Source organism: Lolium rigidum, chromosome 6 (assembly GCF_022539505.1).
Source record: "Lolium rigidum isolate FL_2022 chromosome 6, APGP_CSIRO_Lrig_0.1, whole genome shotgun sequence".
In the NCBI taxonomy this organism is placed as follows: Eukaryota; Viridiplantae; Streptophyta; class Magnoliopsida; order Poales; family Poaceae; genus Lolium; species Lolium rigidum.
In genome coordinates, this window is record NC_061513.1 from 150173800 (window position 1) to 150195671 (window position 21872).

General features: G+C 44.3%; 1 protein-coding gene across 1 annotated transcript; it reads left to right on the forward strand.

Annotated features, from left to right (window-relative positions):
- Positions 1–15463: 15463 nt before the first annotated feature.
- On the forward strand, positions 15464–21542 carry LOC124661869 (vacuolar protein sorting-associated protein 25-like). Its single transcript, XM_047199759.1, has 6 exons — positions 15464–15829; positions 16792–16931; positions 20262–20315; positions 20409–20497; positions 20609–20678; positions 21216–21542. The coding sequence occupies exons 1-6, from the start codon at positions 15771–15773 to the stop codon at positions 21335–21337; spliced, it is 534 nt and encodes a 177-aa protein (XP_047055715.1). The 5' UTR covers positions 15464–15770; the 3' UTR covers positions 21338–21542.
- Positions 21543–21872: the final 330 nt, after the last annotated feature.

Genomic DNA, 21872 nt, shown 5'->3' on the forward strand with positions numbered 1-21872 from the left:
ACACCCACGAAGGATAATGGCCCTTTCCTTATGGTTAGGTTTTCCTCCGCTCCGGAGATGGCAAGCTCCACAACCACTTCACAAGCTCCACGAAGGAGAAGCCCGGGCCTCTTCACAATCTTCTTGAAGAGATCACCGGAGCACCAATCACCAAGCCAACTAGGAGGTCTCCCTCCAAGAGTAACAAGCTCACGGTCTCTCACTCGAACTAATCGTGGTAGAGAGCTCAACACTATGCCATGATGCAAAGCAAGAACACTAGAGGTGTTCAAGTCTTTCACACTCAAATCCCACCAAAGCAACGAATGCTAAGATGAGATTGGAGAGGAAGAACAAAGGGGAAAGTCAACCAAAGACTCCAAGATCTAGATCCCAAGAGATTCCCTCACTTAGAGAAGAAATGGTTTGGTGGAAGTGTAGATAGATCTCCTCTCTCAAATCCTCAAGAATGAGCAAGAATGGTTGGAGGAATCAAAGGGGAGAGCAAGTTCTTCAAAATGGAACAATGGAGGTGAGAGAATAGGAAGAACTATCTTGCTCAAGGTGGAAGAAAGGTATATTTATAGCTAGGAGCAAATAAAACCGTTGGGGGAAAATACAAGAGAAAGGCAAGAAAAACGGGCAGAAAAAAACTGCCCAGCCGGCTGCCAGGCCGGCCGACCGGCCCAGGCGCTGAGGAGCCCAGCAGGGGATCCGGTCGGGCCGGCCCAGCAACCGGGCAAGGCGGCGCGCCGCACAGGGCAGCGAATCGCCCAGGCCGCGCGGGGGCGCCAGGCCGCGTGGGCCATCCGACGGTGAGGCGGCCCGGTGGGGCGCCCGGTCAGGCCGGGGAGGGAGCCGGGCTAGGGAGATGTGGGCCGGCGCCTGGCCCGGTTGGCGCCCGGTCCGGTTGGCGCCCGGTGCGGACCGGGTGGGCCGGCGTGCGGCCCGGCTGACCGGTCGCCCAGCCGGCTGCCCTTTCTTTTTCTTCCTTTTTCCTTTTCCTTTAATAACTAGTGCTCCCGAACTCCGATTCGAATGAAACCAATTTCGTTTGGAAGATAACAACAAATGCTATCCTATAGAAAGTGCAAACTCAAGAATCTGTAGAAGGGAAATTTATCATGAATATAAAAGGTAGAACCTTATATCATGAATAACCGGTAAAATCACCCAACCTCGAAAACGCAATAGAAGATGCATGCGAACTCCGTTTTCGATGAACTTGGGCTTGCTGTAAAGCTAGCAACAAGCTCAAGAACCTCACACAGAGAAACATCAAGAAGCAATAAGGATATGCAAAGTATGCAAAGGATTGAGCTCTCTAAGACGATGTGATCAAGTTACTCAACCGAAAGCCCCTCTTAGTAGTGCGGCTATCTATCCTATAATCCGGTCTCCCAACATCCACCTTGTGACCGGTAAAAGGAAAACCTAGCAAGGCCATACCTTTGCCTTGCGCATCCCGCTCGATCTTGATGATAACTCTTCAAGCTTCACTCAAACCGGAATGCCTCACTTGATCAATGTTGCTTAGTGAAGACTCACAAATGCTCCCCCATACACTATGATGGGAAAGCTTCATTGATGCACATCTTCACATGTCCATTATGACCAAATGGACGGCAAGCTTCAAGCGTGTGATCCACTCAAGATGCTCATCTTGAACTTTCCCAACTCAACCTTGTATCTTCTCATACTCACTTAAGATAGAGCATGGCTAATATTGAGTTCCACATAATAACTCCATCTTCATTTCTTCTTCTTGATCATATCACATATATGTCTTCAAATCGATGATCTTGATGCCAACACACAAGATGTATCTTTATTTACATGGCATCCATACTTGAATCCAACACATGGAATACAAGTAGAACCTATGGAATATACCTACATATAAACTCAATGAAAATATTAGTCCATAGGGGTTGTCATTAATTACCAAAACCACACATAGGGGCAATGTACCCTTACACATAGCTAGTAACATCACACATCTCAAGATATTTTGGTGATATGGCATGCCAATAAATGAAGGAAGAGAGTGAGGTGGTAACTAGCTATGTTACCATAACATCACACACCCCAAAGCAAAATGAGTCTACAACATAATAAATGACACAACGCATGACACCACATATAAGTTACTACCCACTATGAAGGTAGTAACCTAGACTAGTAACATGGCATATGTTACTAGTCTAAGTTACTCCCCACTATGACCATCCTTAGACTAGTCATAGTGGGGAGTAACTTAGACTAGTAACATGACATGTGTTACTAGTCTAAGTTACTACCTTCATAGTGGGTAGTAACTAATGTGTGGTGTCATGCATTGTGTCATTTACTATGGTGTAGACTCAACTTGTTTTGGGGTGTGTGATGTTATAGTAACATAGCTAGTTACCACCTTACTCTCTTTCTTCATTCATTGTCATGCCATGTCACCAAAATGCATTGGGTTGTGTGATGTTACTAGCTAAGTTACTCCCACTATGAGCAGTCTTATAGTGGGAGTAACTAAGGTAGTAACATAGATCTACATGCATTGGCAACTAGGCAAATTGATGACATGACATAGCATTGAATGAAGAAAGAGATGGTTGTGGTAACTAGATATATTACCATAACATCATATTTTTCAATATACTCATAGAATGAGTCTACAAGCTAATTAATACACTCATTCATGATACTACATCTAAGTTAGTATGCACTATGAAGGTAGTAACATAGACTATTATCATATGCATGACACTAGTCGATGTTACTCCCCACTATGAATAGTCTAATGGTTAATGAAGGAAAGGAGATTTTGGAGGAGCATTTACTCTAGAATGTAGGACATGTATAAACACTTTAAGGGAAACCTCTCTCCGTGTGCTAAAATGAAGCCACCGATCATCCAACTAGTGTAGCCAAGACCTAGACTCCACGTTTGCTCGAATAACTTTGCGGTAAATCATTTTAATTCTCCTCTTACTTTTGTTTTAGTCCTTTTAATTCATTCTTTAATTGATATACCGTGTTAAGTTGTCTGCCTTAGCAACCGTAGAGTATTTGTAAACCGCGGTGTGGGTGCGAGCGTAGTTGTGTTACATGATAAGCGTAGTTGCGAGGTTGGCACACACTTTTATTTTCTTAGATCGAGGTATGGGCCTTTCCCCCCTTCGTTGATAAATGGGCTAATTACTCCTCCTTCCCAAATTAGAATGCATATTACTTTTATTCAAAGCTAAACTTTGGAAATTTTATCAAATGTATAGAAAATAATATCAACATCTATAACATTAACTCAATGTTATTAGAAGCATCATGAAATATTTTCATATTATATGCATTTGATGTTATGAAAGTTAATATATTTTTATATATAGTTAGTTAACCTTTATAAAGTTTGACCAAAACTAATGTGTATCCTAATTTAGGAAGGGGGAGTATTTGCCATTGAAATTATTACAGTGATCGATTTGCCACACTTGTCGGCCATCAGTGGCTTCGCTAACAAGTGAGTAGTTTCTTCAGGTGAAAACATATGATCTCACCTCCAGCTAGATAACACCTCGTTGACATGCGCGTTGCCCTAGTTAAAAGTGTTGACTTGAAGTTTTTGATTTAGGGATGACAATCCCAAGTTTGATACTTGGTTGGACCTGTCAAGTATGATGGTCACTTCTCGAAGGATTTGTCTTGGAGTAGAGTAACTTTTGTTACTCCCCCCCGTCTCATGAAGGTTCTCTAGCATCTAGACACATTCAAATTTTGATAAATATCAGATAACCTTCGTGAAACGAAGGGAGTAGATCTCCAACTTTTTTTGTTGGTGACTTTTCACCAGCGATAGGTCCAGTGAATGTCGGAAACGACGATTATTCTCGGGCTACTTTTCCGTTTCATTATTGTAAGCTAATTTTATTCGGCAGCAGTGCTTGGATTTGGCTTGTATTGTTGGCTGTCTCTATTGATGCAGAGGCCAGACGTTGTCTTTTTATTTATTATAAAAAAGATAAATAACCTTATTGACAACTGTACAATAGTAAGCAGGCCCGACCTGAGCTTGGGGTGGGAAACGTTGACATTGTTCAATGTTCACCTGGCAACTGCCCACGTCGAACGATAAGACCCCATCCAAGTAATGCAAGGTTTGCAATAATTTTGGGAGAGGGTAGTGCGTGCATGCCCATTCATTGCCCAACTCCAAGCTTGCCATCCCAACTTTGCATGGATAGATAACAATTGATTTCGTTTGACTTCAATTCTGGTGGTACTGATCGTGATGAACGAACCGGTACTGATTTTAATCACGTACGCGGTCCCAGCATGTTAATCTGTATCCACTCCTTTGGTATGACTCTCCGGCTGTAGGAAGGTTCAAGGATCAAAACTGGCGGCGCGTGGACCGCTGCAGGAGGCCGGCTGGCCGGCCACTTGGCGCGGGTAGATAGGCGGGAGTCAGCGCGCGGCCGGCCGCCGCCGGGGCCTAGTGCTCGTGTGCGCGAACGGCGGTGAGTAAAGGCGTGGACGGTGGACCCTGAGACCGGAGCAAGTCACGACCAACGTGTTGGATAATTAGGCACAATTTCCATGATTAATTCCAGAATATTAAGCATGACGACAGTAACTACTAACATGTGAAACTCGAACATACTAGATGTAGTGATCAACATGAACAGTAGCATAGCAAACAGTACAACATCCATCGCTAAACGGATCGAGATATGTCGCACGTACCGATCCGGTGGAGGTGGCGGTGGAGGTGTAGCGAGATGATGTCGCAGCAGTAACGTTGTTGATGACAACGTTGTTGATAACGGGGACGACGGGTCGAAGTAGACGGCGTTGTAGACGACGGTAGGCAGCACCGCCCGACTTGGACGGAAGGCGACCCGTGATGGAGAGCTTGAGCGGTCGCGCGGAGCGCTTCCCAAAAACCTAGTCGCCCTCTCCCGTACGGGATCGCAAGGACGAGCGGTTCCGGAGACCTGCTCTCCCGTTCGCCGATGCACGTCGGCGCGCGGGATGGAGTAGGCTACGATGGCGGCGCAAGCGAGAGAGAGGTGGAAACCCTAACTCGTGTATTAGATGTGTTTACTGCGGTAGCCGGGCGAGAAGATTATATAGGCTCGGGAAACCCTAGGCAACGTGGGCCACGTCCACGTCGCACGAACGTTTTGAGTCGGTTACGAGATAGCCCACGATCCGGGAGCGACCCGAACCGACTAACGCGTGACGCGTCCGTCTAGGACTCTGTTCGTTTTCCTGAGCTGCAAAAAGTAAGGAAAGTCTCAGCTCGAGGCTCAATCCACTCACCACGAGCGCGGCGCGCGTCGTGACGTGTCGTGTCGTGTCGTGTCGTGTCGAGTCGAGTCGAGACGAGACGAGCGAGCGAGGAGGAGGAGGAGCGCGCGTGTAACACTCCTATTCTCACTCACTTACTAGTGGTGGAACAACCCACCTTATAAGGTGGTCTAACTTCCTCCCAACTTTCCATGTGGGACTAAACTTCCCACCTCTTGCCACTCCCTAATGAGCTGCCACCAACTTGGGCTCAAACTCACAAGGCTGCCACTATGTGGGCTTTGAGATTTATAGGAAAAACTGAAATCTAATTTGGGCCACTAAGTGTAGGCCCAATATTTCAACAATCCCCCACCGGATCTCAAATCCCCATTTAGAGATTTACCAATACTCATCTGCTTGTTTATATACCGGTGTTTCAGCGGAGACCGTTAAGTTGAACTTCCGCCTAGAACCTTAAGCTACATCCACTCACACTTGAACAATGGACTAAGCCTTGAATTGCAAGTTTTGCGTGAACGGGGTTTCACTCAAAGTCATGACCGGTACATGGCTGCCGGTAGCCTACCCCGCGGGTGAAGCATATGCGTCATACTTCATGGTCTCTTCATGAGTTTACTAGAGATCACCCAAATCTCATAGATTGCGACGTTTAACAATCGGACTCATATAGGTGTGTTATTTCAAGAATGCTCTGTAGGACAGACATCTTTGCTAAAATAGCCAACATAAACACATTAAGGCTTTTGCCAACCTGCCTTACAGCAATTGAGAGTTGTGCATCTTCACATAGAGAGGGTGACATAATACTCTCCTCAATTAAACCACTAGTTTGTTCTTCCCAGGTCCTAATTCACGGGATCTCCGATCACAAAGGTTGGGTTACCACTATGGCATAACATCAACGGGTCTCAAACCCATCTCCCTCGATGCACTTTCTATCACATTACGTGATAGTCCCTTTGTAAAGGGATCTGCCAGGTTTTTGTCTGTTTGAATATATGTAACAGTTATTACTCCGGAGTTTCGCAATTTCACGACGGACTTCAAACGTCTCTTGACGTGTCTTGATGACTTCGCGTTATCCTTAGAATTGTTCACTTTGACAATTACGGTTTGATTGTCACAATTCAAAAGGATTGCCGGAACAGGTTTCTCAACCACGAGCAAGTCCATCAAGAGCTCACGCAACCATTCCGATTCAACGAGTGGTTGTGTCTAAAGCGATAAGTTCTGCTTCCATAGTTGACCTCGTCAATATGGTTTGCTTACAAGATCTCCATGACACTGCGCCACCTCCAAAGGTAAATACATACCCACTTGTGGCGTACGGATCAGCTACATCCGAGATCCAATTCGAATCACTATATCCTTCAAGCACAGCTGGGTGCCCCGAATAATGAATCCCATAACTCATTGTACCACATAGGTAGCGCATGACCCTATCAAGTGCATGCCAATGATCGGTACCGGGTTTGACATGAACCTACTCAACTTGCTAACAGCAAAAGAGATGTCGGGTCTAGTCGCGCTCGCTAAGTACATGAGTGAGCCAACGATCCGAGAATATCTCAATTGATCTATGGCAATCCTCCGGTTCTTGCGTAGTGTCACACTCGGGATCATAAGGTGTTGAAGAAGGCTTGCTATCAATATAGCCGAACCGGCTCAAGATCTTCTCAACATAATGGGATTGCGTTAGAGTAATCCCACTCTCGTTCTTAATCAGCTTGATGTTCGGAATCACATCGACTTCTCCCGGATCTTTCATATCAAAGCTCTTTGACAAGAAAGACTTGACCTCGTGTATTACTTTCATGTTTGTACCAAAGATCAGAATATCATCCACATACAAACATAGTATAACACCTTCGCCCCCACCATGGCGATAGTAAACGCACTTGTCGGCCTCATTGACAACAAAGCCTACAGAAGTCAAAGTTACGTCAAACTTCTCATGCCATTGCTTAGGTGCTTGTTTCGAGGCCATATAAAGATTTCAGCAACTTGCACACCTTTCTCTCTGCACCTTTTACTACAAACCCATCGAGCTGATCCATATAGATTTCCTCTTCCAACTCTCCATTAAGGAAAGCTGTCTTTACGTCCATTTGATGAACGATAAGACCATAGGAGGCAGCCATGGATAGTAGTACTCGAATGGTGGTAAGTCTAGCGACAGGTGAATAGGTGTCGAAGTAATCTTCGCCTTCTCTCTGTGTGTAGCCTTTCGCTACAAGCCGCGCCTTGTACTTTTCAATAGTACCATCGGGTCTTAGCTTCTTCTTGAACACCCATTTGCAGCCTACGAGGCTTGCATCCGTGGGGTCGTTCGACAACTCCCAAGTTCCATTAGAAAGAATCGAGTCCATCTCATTTTGGACAGCTTCTTTCCAGTCATCTGCATCTGGAGATGCATATGCCTCTGCAATGGACGTGGGAGTATCATCCACAAGGTACACAATGAAATCATCACCAAAGGATTTTTCAATCCTCCGTCTCTTGCTCCGTTTAGGAGCTTCATTGTCATCCTTCTCAATGACAATCTCATGTGATTGTTCAAAATACTCATTAGATGTACTAGATTCAGGAACTATCTCGGTAGAAATTCTAGCAATGCTATGCATATCTTTCATAGGAAACATATTCTCAAAGAATGTTGCATCACGAGATTCCATAATAGTATCAACATGCATATCGAGTACTTCAGATTGAACTACTAAAAATCTATAGCCTACACTCCGCGGAGCATAACCTAGAAAGATACAATCCATTGTCTTTGGTCCGAGTTTGCGCTTCTTAGTAATTGGAATATTGACTTTCGCCAAACATCCCCATGTGCGCAAATACGAAAGTGATGGTTTTCTCCCGAGACCACTCCTCGTAAGGGGTTTTATCTTTATTCTTGTTAGGAACTCTATTCGGGACATGACATGAAGTCAATAAAGCCTCCCCCCACCATGCCTTTGATAAACCAGCGAGTGGCTAACATGGAATTCACCAAGTCGGTCGGCGTGCGGTTTTCCTCTCGGCAACCCCGTTTGATTGGGGCGAATAGGGAGGCGTCCTCTCATGAATAATGCCATGTTCCTCACGGAATTCATCAAAGATTTTAGGAAAATATTCGCCACCACGATCCGACCTAAGACGCTTGATCTTTCTCTCTAGTTGATTTTCAACTTCAGCCTTATAAATTTTAAAGTAGTCTAAAGCTTCATCTTTAGTTCGCAACAAATAAACATAGCAAAATCTAGTCGCATCATCAATCAATGTCATGAAATATCTCTTTCCACCTTTTGTCAACACACCATTCATCTCGCATAGATCGGAATGTATGAGTTCTAGAGGTGCCAGGTTTCTCTCCTCGGCCGCCTTGTGAGGCTTCCGAGGTTGCTTTGATTGCACACAACTATGGCACTTAGAACCTTTGGCAATGGTGAAATTCGGAATTAAACTTAAACTGGATAGCCGAGACATTAAACCAAAATTAATGTGACATAAACGAGAATGCCAAACACCGGTATCGTCACTAACATTGCCACATATATGGTTCACGAGACTTATTACTGAAATCGAAAGCGAAAAGCGGAACAAGCCTCCGCACTCATAGCCTTTACCAATAAATTGTCCAAACTTGGAAACAACTACTTTATTCGACTCTAAAACAACCTTAAACCCATCTCCGCATAGAAGGGAGCCGCTAACGAGATTCTTGTTCATAGTAGGGACATGCTGCACGTTCCTCGGCTGCACGATCTTCCCCGAAGTGAACTTCGGATCTACCGTGCCAACACCACGAACGAAGCATGTGACCCATTCCCCATCAAGACGGAAGAATCCCGGGCGACTCGGTAAGAAGTGAACATGGATATGTCGACACACACATGAACATTAGCACCTGTATCAATCCACCAACATGGAGATTGAAGTACCGAAAGAACAGATAAAGAGATTACCGTACCCATCGGCATTGCTAGCGGTCACCGTGTTGACTTGCCTCGCCTTTTTCTTGCGGTCTGCCCTCTCCGGACAGTCCTTAGAAAAGTGGCCGGTCTCTCCACATGTAAAGCAGCTCGGATCTGCTTTGTTTATCATCTTCTTCTTCTTGAAGGTTGTAGTCTTCATAGGCTTATTGAAGGAGGGCTTGTTATTCCCTTTGTTCTTGCTTGTAGGGTTTCTTCGCACCATGTTGGCGCTAGACTGACCCTCTCCTTTCTCGGTATTATCCTTAGCCCGAGCTTTCTCCTCAACATCAAGAGATGCTATCAGATTTTCAAGCGATATCTCCTGTCTCTTGTGTTTGAGAGTTGTGGCAAAGTTCCTCCATGAAGGGGGCAACTTAGCGATGATGCATCCAGCCACAAACTTGTCGGGTAAGGCACACTTAAGGAGCTCAAGCTCTTTCGCAATGCACTCGTATCTCATGAGCTTGTTCGACTACGAACGGTTGTTAACCATCCCGATGTCATGGAAGTTCTCCATGATGTACGGTTCATCGCTCGCATCGGTTGCACCGAACTTAGCATTCGGTGCCTCCCGGAGCTCTTTACCATCCGTTATGTGCATGTACACATCACACAGACGATCAGCAAGAATGCTCAGAACGCATCCGACAAAGAGTGTATTGTTTTCCTTGAACTTGTTCTGATCTTGATCAGATATAGTTCCTTCAGGTAAACCATCAGTAACATCGAACACTTTCAGATGAGTAAGCCAGAGCATGGCCTTATACTGCCATCTCTTAAAGTGCACACCGGTAAACTTATCCGGCCTCAGTGCATCGGAAAAACCAGCCATTGTTAACTCAGGAAATTGCCTACAATTAGGTTTTTGGATTGTTGGATAATTAGGCACAATTTCCATGATTAATTCCAGAATATTAAGCATGACGACGAGTAACTACTAACATGTGAAACTCGAACATACTAGATGTAGTGATCAACATGAACAGTAGCATAGCAAACAGTACAACATCCATCGCTAAACGGATCGAGATATGTCGCACGTACCGATCCGGTGGAGGTGGCGGTGGAGGTGTAGCGAGATGATGTCGCAGCGAGTAACGTTGTTGATGAAAACGTTGTTGATGACGGGGACGACGGGTCGAAGTAGACGGCGTTGTAGACGACGGTAGGCGGCACCGCCCGACTTGGACGGAAGGCGACCCGTGATGGAGAGCTTGAGCGGTCGCGCGAGCGCTTCCCAAAAACCTAATTCGCCCTCTCCCGTACAGGATCGCAAGGACGAGCGGTTCCGGAGACCTGCTCTCCCGTTCGCCGATGCACGTCGGCGCGCGGGATGGAGTAGGCTACGATGGCGGCGCAAGTAGAGAGAGGTGGAAACCCTAACTCGTGTATTAGATGTGTTTCTGCGGTAGCCGGGCAGAAGATTATATAGGCTCGGGAAACCCTAGGCAACGTGGGCCACGTCCACGTCGCACGAACGTTTTGAGTCGGTTACAGATAGCCCACGATCCGGGAGCGACCCGAACCGACTAACTGTGACGCGTCCGTCTAGGACTCTGTTCGTTTTCCTGAGCTGCAAAAAGTAAGGAAAGTCTCGGCTCGAGGCTCAATCCACTCACCAAATCCACTCACCACGAGCGCGGCGCGCGTCGTGACGTGTCGTGTCGAGTCGAGACGAGGCGAGCGAGGAGGAGGAGGAGCGCGCGTGTAACACTCCTATTCTCACTCACTTACTAGTGGTGGAACAACCCACCTTATAAGGTGGTCTAACTTCCTCCCAACTTTCCATGTGGGACTAAACTTCCCACCTCTTGCCACTCCCTAGTGAGCTGCCACCAACTTGGGCTCAAACTCACAAGGCTGCCACTATGTGGGCTTTGAGATTTATAGGAAAAACTGAAATCTAATTTGGGCCACTAAGTGTAGGCCCAATATTTCAACACAACGTCCAGCATCAGTGAGTGCCCGGTTGCGTCTGCCTATGCTACTCCCTCCATACCGTTAGACACGACAATTACGCATTTCGAGAAAGAAGTTTGACTATAAATTTAGTCAACAAAATACAAGATATATACCACAAAAATTATACTATTAGATTCATATTTAAAAGAAGTTTTCAATAGTATAATTTTTGTTATATATATCTTATATTATGTTGACCAAATTAGTAGTCAAACTTCTTTCTCGAAATGTGTAATTGCTCTTTAAACCGGTATGGAGGAAGTACTACGTCCTACGCGCACGGCCGAGCGCCTGAGCTGTAGGAGTCCGGTCGAGACGTCGAGTGGAGAGGTGCTGGAAAGCTCGGTGTGAAATAAAATTCGAAACTCACGAGCTTAATGAGTACTTGAAAACTCGGCTCAACTTGGTTTAAATTCGAACGCTAATGAGTCGAGCTCAGTTTATGTTTTTAGCTTGTTAAGAAAATGAGTTTTTGATTTAAAAAAATGAGTTTAATGAGTTGAGTTGCGAGTACTCGGTAAACTCGTTAATATCATTATGTTGCTATGCTAGCGCATATATTAGTCAACACTAGAGGAAAACTAAAAGTAGCTACCAAAATAAACATGAGCACGTAGGTTACATTTGCCGAAATCTACATGAAGAGGCATAGATGACTAACCATTCTTCTTATATTCTTATACACGATGAAACATCGTTCAATTTCTTAATGATCTTATCAAGCTTATTGAGCCAACTCGAGTATTTATCAAGTCGAGCCAAGCTGAGGTTGAGCTCGTTATGTTAATGAGTTAAGTGAGCTCATTAACTAATGAATATTTGCAAGTTGAGTCCCGTTTGCCTTCGATCAGTGCTTGGTTCGGGATCACCTATGTTTCGCCGTTAAAAAGATGCAGTGGTGGGTCGACATGGGAATCTCAAAAGAAAAGCTTAGCTGACACGGAAGGACTCACTGTTCATCCATTTTCTTTCTGGTTAATTTTTTTAAATGGAGGCAAAAGCTTTGCCTCATCAATTAATTAAGAAGAAGGTGCTCAGTTTTTAGGAGAAAATCGAGCGAAAACCTACAACAATAAGGTCAAACCTACACCAAGAGTACACCCATAAGAGAACAACACCAAAAGAAAATCCTGAACAATCAGTTATGTCTTCGTGACCAAAAAATTGTTAATAGCGAAATTGAACATTGAAAATCTTTTTTTATATGTTATCTTGTTAAAATGGTAATATTTAAACAAGTTCTTGATTTTTAAAAATGTTTACGGGTCTAAAAAAGGTTCGCGGGTACGAAAAAAGGTTCATTGGTTCAAAAGTTGTTCTCGGATTAAAAATACAGGTATGAAACAAGGTTCAAGGGTACGAAAAAGTATCGTCGGTCCAAAAATATGTTCACCAGTTCAAAAGTTGTTCTCGGATTGAAAACACAGTTATGCCCAAAAGGTTCGCCGGTACGAAAAAATGGTTCGCAAGTCCGAAAAATGTTCAAGGGTTCAAAAATTGTCGCGCATTCAAAATATCTCCATAGTTCTTCACAGTGATTTAAAAAAGTTCATCGTTCAACAAATTGTTCAGGAGCAAATTCTTCGCGAGTTTTAAATAGTATTTTAATTTTTTTAGCTAGTTTGAAAAATTATTTAAAAGGAAATTGTTCGTGAGTTTTAAAAAGTATTTTCAAAACTGTTCACGAGTTTAAAAGATTGTTCACCAGGAAATTGTTCGCGAGTTTTAAAAGTATTTTCAAAACTATTCACTAGTTTAAAAAATTGTTCACGAGGAAAATGTTCGCAAGTTTTAAAAGTATTTTCAAAACTATTCACTAGTTTAAAAAATTGTTCACGAGGAAAATGTTCGCAAGTTTTAAAAAGTATTTTCAAAATTGTTCACGAGGAAATTGTTCATGATGTCAACGAAGGGTTCAAATTAAAAAAAATCACTTGGTAAATATCCTTCAAATTTTAGAAAAATATTTAAGGCTTGTGCTTCCATAGACCCCCAGGCTCACAATTACATAAACGTACCGAAGGGGTATCATGGTCTTCCATCGGGAGTGCAGTTAGGGTTTGGGTAGCCCGCCGAAACTCATATCCAAACCTATGTATTTCTATAAGGGGTATACTATGTATGTACATATCGGTGTTTTGGACCCACATCTCAGATCTCAATAGGCATTGGCACGTCGCCGTTCACCATTGCCATGTCCAAACGATCGCAGCTTCGATTAGGGAGGCCATCTCCGGTTGTGCCCAGCTCTGGTGGGTACTTTGCCCTCCCTGCACGGTAATGATTCCTCCCGCCTCTGCCTACCGATCGAAGGGATCCCACATCCTTGTTTCGTACCTAGGGTTTTGATCCCTCCATCTCCACCTCTTGATCCAAGGGCAGTTGGCACCGCCATTTTCACGTACCCCCCCCCCCCAAATCGAGATCAGCTCCTAGCAGCCGCCGGTTACGGTGGCCATCTCCGATCCTGCCTGGATCCGGTGGATACTTGGTCGTCCCCGTACGACAAGGATGGCAGCCACTGTTGGAATCCTCCTGCCTCCGCATGGTGATCGAAGGGATCTCATGGCCCCCTTTCATGCCTAGGGTTTTGATCCCTTCGTCTCCCACACTTGATCCAAGGGCATTCTCGGATAGCCACCGACGCGAAGAAGGTGAGCCTCACACTGTCCTTGCCTCTATTATGCCATAGCGTTTTTCAGATGTGTTATTGCATGTCTACTTAGGTGTTTGAATTGGTAGTTCAATTTTTTTTATCAAGTATTGGGATATTGTTCTTCATCTACAATACACAATGAATTTCAAGTTGGGTTTATGTTAAAGCATGAACAGATGGTCGTATACAGTTCTGTTGATTAGGCTAGTGATGTTGCTTTGATTTGTTTGGATAGATGGATGACTCTATGTCTACATGTATTAGCCGTGACAAAGCATCTGTGTTCGATTATGAGCTCCTTGGATTGGAGGATGTAGATATGTTGTCCTTAGAATGTGAATTTGGATGTAACTTTTCACATAGATACATTTTCATATATTAATTTTTTTTTTGAGTTTGTATGCAAAAGATATTCCCGTTTTACCGATACATGACACAATTGTGCAAAACAAATCGAAATTTCATGTTTGTTAATTTCTCTTGCAACTAGATGACATAACCCATGAACAACTCGAAGGATTTTATTTTTGATATTTTATTTATCAATTTCTTTAATTTTTTTGAAAACTAGAAAGGCGATCCACCGGGTGGGTAGAATTTTTGGTACCCCTTAGTAGTGGCGCACCACTGGGACCATATTTTCATCATTTTAAAAAATTGCGGCACACCACTTGCATGGTGTGCCACTGCTGTCTCACATAGCAGTGGCGCACCACAGGTTAACCTCGGAAGGGGGGTGTACCAAGCAAAAAGTTAGTAGTGGCGCACTATTGGTCAGGTGGGCCACTTCTAACATTCCTACCAGTGGAGCACCACGTTTTGGTCGCCACTGCTATATAGCAGGTGCGCCACTGCTAGCAATCCTACGACTAGGTCTTTTTCTAGTAGTGCTCGCAGCTGCAACTCGATTGGCTCGGTGTCATCGACGAACCGGGCAAACTTGTCTGGCAGCCCTTGATGGCGAGTGACATGGGATCCTCGTCGATGCCGAGGATGAACTCGAAGGAGCTTGCCTCCTGTGAAGATGACGACCGTGGCCTCGACTGCCTCGCCGGCCAGCTGGACCGGCCATGGATTCTCTCGCAGGTTGTGTATATCTGTGAGGGGGGTACGATGGAGGTTGTGGCGGCTAAGGTTTGTGCGGAGGAGATGATGATGCAGCCGAACGCGCGCCCCTCTTTATATACGCCGGACGCAGCCGAGGGGCGCAATATGCGTGGCATCGCCATAACTTTTTTGGCAGAGGTGAGCGGCGACCGCTCGACATAAGACGCATTATCATTAACGTGGCGCAGACTGCCGAAGCAATACCTCGTTGCCAGCACTGACGCGTGCAAGAAGATCCGTCGATATATATCGCTGCCAAACGGATCCATGGAAGAAGCAAGCGGACACTCGGACACTCGACGAGACCGTGCAGCGTCCGTCTCCACGGACAGCTCACTATACGCCAGCATTTTTCGACCGAGCACGATGGGCAAACAGTCGCCCCGTTGAAGATGGCTAAGGCGGAACGTGTCCAGGCAATAATTAGAAATTGAGAAATAATAAAATACCCCGTTTAGAACATAAACAACCCAGGGCGTTGCCACCGGCGCCGCCGTCTGCCGGTCGCCGCTGCACCTCCCCGCAGATCGCTGCACCCCAGCCGCTCCCTGCTCTTCCACCAGCGCCGCCAGCGAGCTGCTCCGTTTGCGCCGCCGGCGATTTAGGCCTGGACTAGTTGAACCGGACGAGACGAACCAGAGGAACCAAATCGCTCGCTCGTTTCGCTCCCTTGGCGGCGACGTGCAGAGGCGGCGGAAGTGACCTCATCCCGTCGAGCGCCGGGCCGATCTTCCCTCCTCGCGGTATCTTCTCCGCGCCGCCGTCCGTCCGACCGTTCCGCAAGCCGCGCTTCAGCGGGGATGCAGAGGCCGGGAGATTTCAAGCTTCCCCCCTTCTTCAACTACCCGCCCTACTTCACGTAATCCCTCTCTGCCCCCACGCCGTTCTTATCTTCTAACTCTGCACCAAAGAAGGAGAAGCCTGTATTTTCTTACAGCGGTAGTACCAAATGGCAGCTTGAACACATGCTTGCATGATTTCCGGTTCTTCAGTGTGTATAGGAGTAGGGGTATTGGATGGTTGCTAAGCAATTGTTACATTCTTATTAAACAGTGCTTGGTGGAAGCTTGGGCAGAAACTTCTGCTCAAGTACTATGTTGGTAATGAAATTGCTTTTTGGGCGAGTCATTATTTTTGGCGCTGATCTTAGTTTGGAAAAAAGTATACAGTTAAGTAATTCGTGATTCTTCTTTAGTATCATGCCCTTTTGCAAGAATTAAACTTTTTATTCGTATTTCGGGTGTATCATATAATCACATGATTACATTCTTCACTTACAAAATATCATTAACCACCGTGTGTTATGCATTTTGCAGTCTATAAAAGCATTATATACTTTATTGACAACCTACCTCAGAATAAAACAAGGAATAATTCCTTCAGATTTTAGAGAAGTTCTGAACGTGTATGCAGGATTTGTGCATCAGGATCTTTAATAAAATTGTCTTTGTAAGCTTAAGCACTTGTTTCTTCAAAATCTGCCTTTGGTCAAAACTCACATGTATCTCTTATGAAATCTCTACTTCATAGCATCCCCAAAATTGTAATGCGGTACTTAGTTCAGTGTGTCTAAGCCTCTCCCTTTTGATATGTGGTGCATTTTTCTTGCATGTTCCAACAGTATGTTTGTAGCAGTTGAAGCATTTTCTTTGCTTTACTAGTACTTACATTTGCTTGAGTTACTACATAAGTGAACTTTTGGCTATCTTATCTTAAATCCAGCTGTGAAAAACCTTCGTTAACACTTGTTTTGACCCTATATTATAATATTGTACTCTATATACGGACTGATAATAATAGCATGAATTTGCTTGCATGCAGTTTGCAGCCTGTGAGGGAAACACGTGAAAAGCAAGTGCAGCTATGGAAAGATCTGATACTTGATTACTGTAAAAGTCATAAGATGTATATAATCTCCTTGGAAGAAGATTTTCCGTTGTTCTCCAATCCAAATATTGAGAGTAAGTTGTATTCATCTGAACCTTGTTTTTTTTTTTACCATGAAACCATAGGGGAGTCCCCTAGGGTATAATTTTCTATTAAATTAGATTAGAAAAATACATTAGTGAGAGGATTACAAGGGCTGTACAATGACGGAAAGAAGAGGGAGGACAGCAGAAGTTAATCTAAAGACATCTAAAAATTCTCAATCCATTCTGCAAGACTTTCTTTGTATTTAGGTTTCACCCTTAGAGAGTGGATTTGGTGATCAGGGGGGTACGTGAGCACCCCCTAGCTGCCGTTGGATCAATGTTGAGATTCATTTTCTGGCTCACGGCTACCAAACGACGTTAGTATCTTTCTCTGGCGGAAAAAGCTGCTAAACGCGGGCCTCCAGATCGATGACCATGCGGTTTCCTCCAGGAAAGAAAGATAAACTTATCCCCACTCCGTCCGCATCCTCCACACATTCATCCTCCTCTCTCTCATAGAGCTCACCGGAGGTTTCCTCCAGGATGCATCGGCCGCCGTCGGGCGGGGGCGCCGCCTAGAGGTGTCGAGGTCGCCGTCGGGAGGGGGCGCCGCCTAGAGGTGTCGAGGTCGCCGTCGGGTGGGGGCGCCGTCGAGTTCCTCCGCGCCTCCGCGCCTGTTGCTAGCGTGGCCATATGTGAGAGAGAGGAGGGGATTTAGTGGTTGAGGAGCGGATAAGAGCAACGCTTGAACATTCAAGAGGTAGCTTTGCGGTCGATTGTTTATTGCGAATCATGATGGGAGAGATGATAAAGCGATGGGGTTGGAATGAGACAGAGAAAAAATAATCTACCACTTCACATCTGATACAGCTCACGTCTGATACAACTGACATGTGACACCAATGATTGTGTTTTTATCTCACGGATAGCAAACGTCCGTTAGACACGTGTCGAGTAGTTAGGGGGTGCTCACGTACCCCCCTGATCACCGGGCTTCATCCGTTCACCCTTATAGGAAATCAGAACTAAGTCTTTCTTGGACACCACCCTCCAAGCTTGAAACGAGGGCCTTATCTTCTCAAAGATCAAGCCATCACGCTGCTTCGAAATACCTCATAGCACAAGTGGCAATTTCAAAAAATTGGACCTTGGAAGCTCCTTTTCGCTCGCTCTAACATATCATCCGATCCATGTGTGGAGTTCCATTGGATACCTAGCTTCTGCCAACATTTCACAACAAAATCACAATTGAAAAAAAGACGGTCCCAGGTTTCTCTATGTGCAGGCGGGCACATGCCCCAATTAATTCCAGAATCCAAAGTCCAATGCCTGCGCTCCATCATATCACGTGTGTTGAGTCTATCCACTAGGAAGAGCCACATGAATACCTTTTGTTTATGCAAACATCTACTTTTCCAAAGTTTTTTATAAATTGGGGAGACAGTCAGGCCTTCAAAGAGAAACTTATTGTAAGCCGGGGGAGACCATCAACTAGAGAAAAAATTTAGTTCCACATTATTAGTTTAGATAGAGTTCGAGTGGTTTATAAGGTAACCTTTTCTACTCACACCAAGTGAATGGGAAGAGTAGAAGTTCATGTGCACTTCTCCACACCTCACACACGCTATATGAGGAGACGAGAGATAGAACCGATATAGAGTTCTCCTCTCCCTTCTAGGTTCCTTTTGCTGCACCACCCTCTAGGCTACCCACGCTTCATCAAAGCCTTTTCTCCTCAAGATTTGCAAGATAGCATGTTCAACAAGGTCAGACGTCTTTTCAAAATCTAGCTTCAAGACGATGTTACCATTTGGAGCAGATTTGCAGTGATGAAGATACTCGAAAGACCACGCCAGACAGTCTTGAATGGTACGACCTTTAAGAAAGCCGTATTGGTCTCATGCACTACCTGAAGATTTTTCTTCTGAAGTCTGTCCGTGAGCATTTTGGTGAGAAGCTTTAAGCATGAATTCAACAGAGAAATAGGACGTATGGTAATTTGGTGTCTCTGGCGAAGCCTTCTTCGGTATCAACGCAATAATCAAATCATTTATACTTTGAAGAGTTACAGATCCTTCCTGAAAATCTTTCAGAGTTTGGAAAAATCAGTTTTGATTATATTCCAACAATTCTTTAGGAATTGGCCGTTAAAGCCATCTGGAGCCGGGACCTGATCAATCTCGTCTGAAGTGTAGTTAACTGAAAGCTTGTGCAGGTCCTGGACCCTTTGAATAGTTTCAAGAACCTCTTTTGGCATAATGTAGCTGTAGTAACTCCCAGCCGATCTCTAAAAGCTGTCCAGAAAACTGCTGCTTTCTCTTGATATCTGTTACCTCAGTGCCATCTGACAAGGTCAAGCTCGCAATGTTATTCTGCCGTCGAACTATAGCCATTGAGTGAAAAAAGAGGTGTTTCTGTCCCCCAAGCTTTGCCCATCTAATCGTGCAATGACTTCCCTGAGCAAGTCTTTGCAAGTTAGCAGATGGCAAATCCTGTTTTAAAATATGTTTCTAAAATTCCATTCAGTGAGTGTAACTGCCTTTGCTCTTCGTAGTCATCAAGCATGAGTATCACTGCATTACAATTTGCAATCAGAACATCCCATTCCAACATTTTAAGGCCTTCCTCAACAACTTGAGCTTAGCAGAGATTTTCTTATCCCATGACAAAGGCTAGCCCAAATATTAGCTACTAGTACTTCATAAAACCCAGGTTGGCGGATCCAATAATTTTCAAAACGAAAATGGCAGCTTTAGTGATTTTTGAAACAATCTTAACAACACAGGGCAGGTGATGAGATACAGGTCTCGCGAGTGGGTAAACTTGGGTGTTAAGGAAAGTAAGAGTCCATTCTGTGGTCGTGAAGTACCAATCTAGCTGCTCTATAAGTGGAATAGACTGCATGTTGTTCCAGCCTTCCAGGTATAGGCTCGACCCTTCATTTAGCTCTACTAAACCAAAATGGCTAATGACTTCGTTAAAGGTGAACATGTCATTGAAATTGGCACCATCTCTATTTCGATTCTCAGCTGATAGATAGAAGTTGAAGTCACCAAGTAAGAGCCAGTGAGCGTTCACATGTATAACAAGATTAGAGAAACACATGGAACCATACTGTCTGAACCTTGTTTTGACTATCACTCTTCTGCAATTCAGCAAAACATCTCTTCTTAGCTTATCGTTGTACTGTCTGGTATGTTGAAAATTATAGAATATAGTGATCTGGTATGATGGTAATGTGTTTGAAATGCCTTCCATGGAGGCTTGTGAGCATGACGTACTATTTATACATGAAAATTTATTTACTCCACTAGTTTACTATGTATTTGGATATTTCCTTTGGCGCTGCGCTGAGCATACATGCTTTACATTATTCAGGGTCTCTAAGCTATGAAGCAAAGGAAGTGTTCCTTGCAGCTCTTGTTAGTGAAGGTTTATTCTGCACAACATTGAATCTTTCAATATTGATGCAAGCTCCATTTAGTTTTGTGTTGTGCATCTACTTGATCCAAGTTCAAACTGCAGGGCGTGCTGAATGGATTGACAAAAGTCACAAGAAGTGTCTCATTCTTTGGCTGCGGATTCAAGATTGGGCCAACTACATATTTGACTTTGTAAGACTTATATGTTACTTGGCATGTTTCCTCCACAGCTATCAGTTTACCAACGAATAGTGGCAGTGACTTAATCATGCCATATTATTTTTCTTCATGTTGTGCTTGTAGGTGAGGGAAAATGGGTTGGAAGTAACAACAATTGAAGATATACGATCTGGAATTGAAACACATGGAACCGGTAAGTATACCAAACTTCAATGTGGTGAGATTAGATTTACCATGTCCAATTTCCGTGACACTAGATGCATTTTCTTGCTTCAGAGCAATTTGCGGTCAAAACAACACATTTTTTCGATAAAGGGAGTATTTATTTTCATGTTTACCCAAATTGTATGTGCCTTTGCATTATAGCCACCACAAGCTTCACGAGGAGTCAGTCTTTTTTTTGTTTCCTGTTTCCGTAATTGGTTAGTTTTGATAATAATCTATTGGAATCATGCAGTTAGAGTATTCCTTTTAGTCCAGCTGTTCTATAAAGCCCATGATCATCTTCGATATCTACTTTCAGTAAACCAACAATGCTCCAAAAGTCCTGTTCCTTACTTCTATAGTGCCACGACACAATCTCCTCTTCATGACTATGCCCTCCAGAGTTTAGGCAGTGGTATAAATCGGTGGCCGTCAGTAATACATAGCCATGTCTGGTATATCATAGTAAAAGCTGTACTGTGGCTAGTTTGGTTCGGATCATTTTATCCTGTGGCATCTGTTGCAGAACTTGCGGGGATCGATCGTGGTGTCCTCATGCGAGCTTTGAAGCTGCTGGAACAAAAGGGAAAGGCAACTATCTTCAAGGGCACTTCAGCGGACGATGAAGGCGTCAAATTTTCGGCTTAAAAAACATTGTGCAACCCCAACGAACAGATGATTAATCTTGATCGGTGTCCTTGAACTCTATGCGTCCCTTTTTACCTGAGTATTTGTCGGCATATTTCTCAGTATATTAGGGCTTGTTTGAAATGGAGGGAATTCAAAAATAGCTACAGTGGTTTCATTTGTGGAAGAAAGGAATAAACTCCTGGAAATTCATTATAGTTTCTTGCAGATTGTGGTTAGATTCTTGTGACTAGCACATAAACACCTCTGTTGAACCGTTTCTCCCTTCACATGTAACACGAGAAGCAAGCTGTTGCTAGCATAGTAATTAGCACAGGGTAGTTAGCTTTCTTGTGTTGTGCTCTATCACTATCAGGTTTCAGGCAATCAGCCAGTCAGACAAGAGCTGGCTTCCACTCATGTCTACTTGGCTTGCAGCAATTCAACAATTGGATTCTCTCAAACGTTCACTGACATGTAGGCCATAAAGAATCAGTCAGTCGGCAGGGGTTCCCACCAGAATCTGTAGATTCTTTGTTTCTTCGATTATGAGGAG

Bases quoted from the DNA above. Each gene is read 5' to 3' on its own strand.
- LOC124661869 (XM_047199759.1), top strand. From the start codon at position 15,771: ATGCAGAGGCCGGGAGATTTCAAGCTTCCCCCCTTCTTCAACTACCCG. The intron at 15,830-16,791 runs GTAATCCCTCTC...GCTTGCATGCAG, and splicing joins AACTACCCGCCCTACTTCAC to TTTGCAGCCTGTGAGGGAAA. The intron at 20,498-20,608 runs GTAAGACTTATA...TTGTGCTTGTAG, and splicing joins CCAACTACATATTTGACTTT to GTGAGGGAAAATGGGTTGGA.